Below are 6,495 nucleotides of genomic sequence, written 5' to 3'. Positions count from 1 at the left end.
AACAAAGCAGGAGGAATCACGCTACCAGACATCAGACTATACTATAAATCCATAGTGATCAAAACAGCATGGTATTGGCACAAAAACAGAGATGTAGATGTATGGAACAGAATAGAAAACCAAGAGATGAACTCAGCTACTTACTGTTATATGATCTGGGGCTGAGAGTTCAGAGTGACATCTATTGAGGCAACACCTAAGACCAGGAGTTGGCAGGACCCACTGTGTTCACTCTCTGGTCAATATTGCTGCACAGTCTCTAAGCAGCTCCCTGATCAGTTCTGAGGCCTGCTGTGGTGGGGAAGCCCCTCCAAAGCTTGGGTTGCACTGTCTGCTAGGGGAGTATGGAGCCCCAGGTCTTTCTCTTAACCCTTCTCCATTTGTAGATGCTTCCCCAAGATGCCTTCCAATATACCAAAGCTGATAATCCTGCCTCTCTCTCCCCCACTCTGGGCATCCCCAGTTGCTTCTCTGATGATTCATAATGCTTTCTCCTCTAATGTCCATCCTTGGGTGAGCCTATATCCATAACCTTTAATCCTCTCCTTGACAGCAGTGTATGCAGGCTATTTTAGTCTAACAACATGGCCCACATTCTCCCTTTTCCTTTTACCCAAGCTCACTTACAATGACAAATGTCCCCAAATAGTCTCCAACACATAATATTTCCAAAGTCTAATAAATAATACATTTTCTTTATGAATAAGTGGGTATCATTTTATAATATGAAAAATTAGTTCAGGAAAATTGTGTTTGCTATAAAGTGAATGCAACATGCCAGCCTCCCAGGTAGTGTACTGCTCTACTCTGTTTCTTGCTTTTCACATGCCATACTGGGAGCTAATAGGGACCCTTTTCAGGACCAGCCCACGGGGAGAATAAATCCCAAGTGTCAGGTTTCTTCTCTCAGTTCCCATCATAGCTTTATTTACGTGCAAAGAAAATGGAGATTATCCATACCTGGAAGACAAGAAGAAGACAAACAAGGGTATAGACAATGTCAGTTGCAGTGTACGCCAGTCTCGAATGGCAAAGGCCATTCCTCCCAGGAGCATCTGCCCAATACTATAGGCAGTTGATAGCAGTGTTAGAGCCATAGATTGTGACTGGGGATTTGTCCACTCTAAAGCTGGAAGAAAACATATATGGTAATAGTAATTTCAGACAAAGGGGAATTCCAAGGTCAATTGAGACAATAAAAAAATTATTGACTCACCCAAAGCATAGAGGTTTGTTAAAGAAGACATTATACAGAACCCTGCCAAGAAGCGTAGTGAGCAGTAAATGAGAAAGTTAGGGGCAAAGGCTGCACAGGTGTCAGAGATGGCCAGCTGGAGGATACACCATCTGCAAATGATCTTCCGTCCAAACCTAAGAAATATTGAACCAGATAAGATCATTTAGGAACAAAATTAATATGTGGAAAACTTTATACAGTGGACACATTGAAATTTAGGATCAATGCTTCACAAGTAGAGCAAACCACTTGATACCTTGTTAATAAATGTATCAGTCAGCAGCAGAAATCATAGATGTGACCTCTCTATTTGTCAATTAAGAGTGTTGTCAAAGCTCTATCACCAGACTACCACCAGGAGGACTTTGATGCCATGTGAAACCGTATGAAAGAAGATGAAACATGGGAAATCGCAAAAAAAAAAAAAAAAAATGTCTGTTATAGGCTCGGCACCCATAGTACAGTGGTTATGGTGCCAGCCACATACACCAAGGCTGGTGGGTTGGAACCTGACCTGGACCAGCTAAACAACAAGGACAACTGCAACAAAAAATAGCCAGGCATTGTGGTGGGCACCTATAATCCCAGCTACTTGGGAGGCTGAGGCAAGAGAATCAATTAAGCCCAAGAGTTTGAGGTTGCTGTGAGCTGTGACACCACGGCACTCTACTGAGGGCAACTTAGTGAGTCTCTGTCTCAAAATTTAAAAAAAAAGTCTGTTATAAAATCATGCACATTTAGGATAGTGCCTTTGCACCCTATCTTTAGAGCACTGAGATTTGAAAGCAAGAAATCCATACTTAGGCCTCTGCACTTTCAAGGTAAAGAGTAAACTTATTTGAATGATCAAGTATAAAGACAGGAAATAAAACTTGCAGATAGACCCATGCAACAGCTGCTCTTGGCTGTGTCTCAATTTTAGGTCCTATGAAATGAGTTTCAGCTCAAACAGAATACAATTAGCACTATTTCCCTTAGTGCAGGAACTGACAGGAAGTTCACAGAGGGCAGAATGGGGTGAAAAAAAAGCATAAGGAACAAAGAATGGAAAGATAAACAAAAGGAAAGGTAATTCTTAATATATGTGTCACAGTTAGCAGGATAAGTACCAAGTCTGAAGTCAACTCTGGTTAAACTACCTGGGTTGATTCAGAATTCCTGCTACTATTAATACATAAACAAATGTTACTTTTAGACACCTATCCTGTGCCATTTGTTACTTTACATTTGAGTCATCAGAATTCTTGGGAAGGTGCCTATGGCTCAGTGGATAGGGTGCCAGCCCCATCTACCAAGGGTGGCAGGTTCAAACCCAGCCCCAGCCAGCTAAAACAGCAATGACAACTGCAACAAAAAATAGCCAGGCATTGTGGCAGATGCTTGTGGTCCCAGCTACTTGGGAGGCTGAAGCAAGAGAATCACTTAAGCCCAAGAGTTTGAGGTTGCTGTGAGCTGTGACACCACAGCACTCTACCAAGGGTGACAAAGTGAGACTCTATCTCAAAAAAAAAAAAAATTAAGAATTCTTATTGAATATGTAACTTTCTGAGTGTATAATGTATGTTGTATTATTAAAGTTCAATGATACAACTCAAAATAGAATGAAATACTTTTTAAAACAGATCTGTAGGCTGGGTGCCTATAGCTTAGAGGTTAGGGCACTGGCCACATGCACCAGGGCTGGTGGGTTCAAACCCAACCAGAGCCTGCTTTAAAAAAAAAAAAAAATAGCTGGGCATTGCCGTGGGTGCCTATAGTCCCAGCTATTCGGGAGGCTAAGGCAAGAGAATCACTTGAGCCCAAGAGTTTGAGGTTTCTGTGAGCTGTGACTCCACACTACTCTATTGAGGACGACAAAGTGAGACTCTATCTCAATTTTTTTTAAAATCTATGATATAAGACATAATGGAGAGGCAATCATTGGAAATATGAGAGATGAATGCTCAGTAAATATAATGAAAGTCTATATATTCTGACTAAATTTTCATGGTAGTGGTTGCCCTGAGTCCCTGAGTTCAGAGAAGGGGATAAATTTAAGTGTTATACAGGGTGTTTTTAGGGAAATATTCTACTGTTGGATACGTGACATCATGTTTTTGATAAAACCCATAAAAAATGTACAACAAAAAGAGTGTGTTGGGGCTGGAACTGAGTGAACCGCCCCAGCTTCCATTAACCACCCAAGGTTGTCAGGCCTCAGCTCCCCCTGCCAGATGGTGGCAGAGTGTGGAGGCCTGGCTGAGGAGACATAGATCTCCCTGTGACTCATGCAGACACAAACCCCTGCAGGAGCATCTGCTCATCGGAGAGAATTGGGTCACAGCCCTGCGGGGTTACCAGTGACTGGGTGTGACAGAGGTGCAAGGTGGGGAAGGAGCATCAACCTTCCCGGACTAATTCATTTGCTAAAGGTGAAGGGGGTCTTTCTGACTCCATGAAGCACCAGAATGAGTCATACTTGAGCTGCTAGTAGACCCTTGCTATCTAGTTGCCAGAGACCTTTTGAACTCTCCCACTTGAGACTGGGTGCTCACTGGAACAATTGATTTGGATCTCTCGGACTGGACCAATCACCTGTGGACTATCCAAAGTGGTACCCTGGGTGTGTGGTTGTGAGAAGGTTTGATTTTCCTTTTCCAGTTGTTGCCCATGGTGGTGGGCTGACTTAATTGCTGGTAGTTCTCCAAAGCTGAAACTTCAACCCAGAGTTACTGATTCACTAGGGTAGGACAAAGACCAGCTGAAAACAACACAGAGCCACTTAGCCCCACCACACTAAGTAATTCCCGAGTGTCTCAGGCTGTAGCACTGTACAGGTCCTTTGCAAAGCTCTAGGAGAAAAGGTACAGACACCAGTCCCAGCTTTTGGGCAAAAGGCTGGTTAATCACTACTCCAGGAGCCCCCAGTCCAACTTCACCTTATCTGATCATCTAGCCAAAGGGTGTAAAATAATCATGGGGTGGAATCAGTGGGAAAAATCCAGTAACATGAATAACCAGATTAGGTTTGTCCCCAAGGAACAATACAGCGACACAACTGAAGATCCCATTCATAAACAAATGACTAAGATGTCAGAAATCAAATTCAGAGTTTAGATTGCAAATAAGATTAATAGAATGGAGGTAAAGTTGGAATTAGAAATTCAAGGAGCATTTCAAAAGTTGTCTCAAGAATTCAATGAATTCAAAGACAAAATCACCAAAGATTTTGACACATTGAGACAAAAATTTGCAGTCCTCAAAGATCTGAGAAATACAGTAGAATCCCTCAGTAACAGAATGCAGATGGTAGAAGAAAGGATTTCTGACATTGAAGACAAAGCTTTTGAATGCTCCCAAACTCTCAAAGAAGAAGAGAAACAGAGAGCAGAAATGGATCATTCTCTCAGAGCGCGCTGGGATAATTCGAAGAAAACTAATATTCGCCTCATAGGAATCCTTGAAGGCAGCGAAGTTGCTTCACAAAGCACAGAGGCCCTTCTTCATGAGATTATGAACTTTCCAGGCATGCCAAGAGATTCTGAAATTCAGATAGCAGACAGTTTCAGAACCCCAGCATGACTCAACTTGAATAAGACATCCCCCACGCACATCATAATTAACTTCACTAAACTTAATGTGAAGGAGAAAATTCTGAAAGCAGCCAGACATAAAAAAACCATAACCTACGAGGGGAAGAATATTAGAATGACTGCAGATCTCTCTGATGAAATCTTTCAAGCTAGAAGAAGTGGTTATCAACTTTTAATCTCCTAAAACAAAATAATTTTCAACCCAGGATCCTGTATCCAGCTAAACTGAGTTTCATTTATGATGGAGAAATTAAATACTTTAATGACATTCACGTGTTGAAGAAATTTGCCATAACTAAACCAGCTCTCCAGGATATTCTCAGACCTATCCTCCATAATGACCAGTGCAATCCTCCACCACAAAAGTAAAATCACTCAGAAACTTTTGATCAAATTCCAACTTCCACAGTGGTGAAAGGATTAAAAATGTCCACTGGACTTTTGAAAAACTTGATATCTAAAATTCTACCAGGCTTATCAATATTCTCAATTAATGTAAATCGCTTAAATTATCCTCTCAAGAGACACAGCTTGTCTGACTGGATAGAATTCAGGCCAGATATCTGCTGCATTCAAGAATCTCATCTTACCTTAAAAGATAAATATAGGCTCAGGGTGATGGTCATCTATACTTCATGCAAATGAAAATCAGAAAAAAGCAGGTGTTGCAATTTTATTCACAGATACAATAGGCTTTAAACCAACCAAAGTAAGGAAAGATAATGATGATCACTTCATATTTGTTAAGGGTAACACCCAACATAATGAGATTTCAATTATTAACATTTATGCACCCAACCAAAATGCACCTCAATTTATAAAAGAGACTCTAACAGACATGAGCAACTTGATTTCCTCCAGTTCCATAATAGTCAGAGATTTTAACACTCTTTCGGCAGTGTTGGATAGATCCTCCAATAAGAAGCTAAGCAAAGAAATTTTAGACTTAAACTTAACTATTCAACATTTGGATTTGATTTCATCTACAGAACATTTTATCCTAACAAAACTGAATACACATTCTTCTCATCAGCCCACGGAACATACTACAAAATTGATCACATCTTACGTCACAAGTGTAACCTCAGCAAATTTAAAAGAATAGAAATTATTCCTTGCATCTTCTTAGACCATCATGGAATAAAAGTTGAACTCAGTAACAACAGGAATCTGCATACTCATACAAAAAACATGGAAGCTAAATAATCTTATGCTGAATGATAGCTGGGTCATAGATGAGATTAAGAAGGAAATTACCAAATTTTGGAACAAAACAATAACGAAGACATGAATTATCAGAACCTCTGGGATACCACAAGGGCAGTCCTAAGAGGGAAATTTGTAGTGTTGCAAGCCTTCCTCAAGAGAACAGAAAGAGAGGAAGACCCAGGGGGACAGCTTGAGGCTCTGTCTCAAAAAAAAAAAACAACAACAACAACTTAATGGGACATCTCAAGCAATGGAAAAGGAAGAACATTCCAATCCTAAAACCAGCAGAAGAAAAGAAATAACCAAAATTAGAGCAGAATTAAATGAACTTGAAAACAAAAGGATTATACAACAGATCAATAAATCAAAAAGTTGCTTTTTGAAAAGGTCAATAAAATAAATAAATGCTCCACGTTCCAGGATGGAACACTGTGCCTCCTGACAGAAGTGGCTTCCCAGGCCTTGCTGGGGGGTGGG

The 6,495-nt window shown here is 40.6% G+C and overlaps 1 protein-coding gene and 1 pseudogene across 1 annotated transcript in view; one reads left to right on the top strand and one right to left on the bottom strand.

The window, feature by feature from the left end:
* The window catches only part of LOC100965979 (solute carrier family 22 member 24-like), a 44,900-nt gene that overhangs the window by 29,424 nt on the left and 8,981 nt on the right, over window positions 1-6,495 (bottom strand). Inside the window, exons 3-4 of the mRNA XM_003798692.1 lie at window positions 1,217-1,371; window positions 961-1,129 (exon numbers count right to left, since the gene is read on the bottom strand). Coding sequence (XP_003798740.1) covers window positions 961-1,129; window positions 1,217-1,371 — 324 coding nt within the window. The remainder of the gene's footprint in view (window positions 1-960; window positions 1,130-1,216; window positions 1,372-6,495) is intronic.
* The window catches only part of LOC105887859, a 5,148-nt pseudogene continuing 902 nt past the window's right edge, over window positions 2,250-6,495 (top strand).

Source organism: Otolemur garnettii, unplaced genomic scaffold (assembly GCF_000181295.1).
Source record: "Otolemur garnettii isolate 467f Iridium unplaced genomic scaffold, OtoGar3 scaffold00140, whole genome shotgun sequence".
Lineage (NCBI taxonomy): Eukaryota > Metazoa > Chordata > Mammalia > Primates > Galagidae > Otolemur > Otolemur garnettii.
This window is presented reverse-complemented; position numbering and strand designations above follow the sequence as displayed.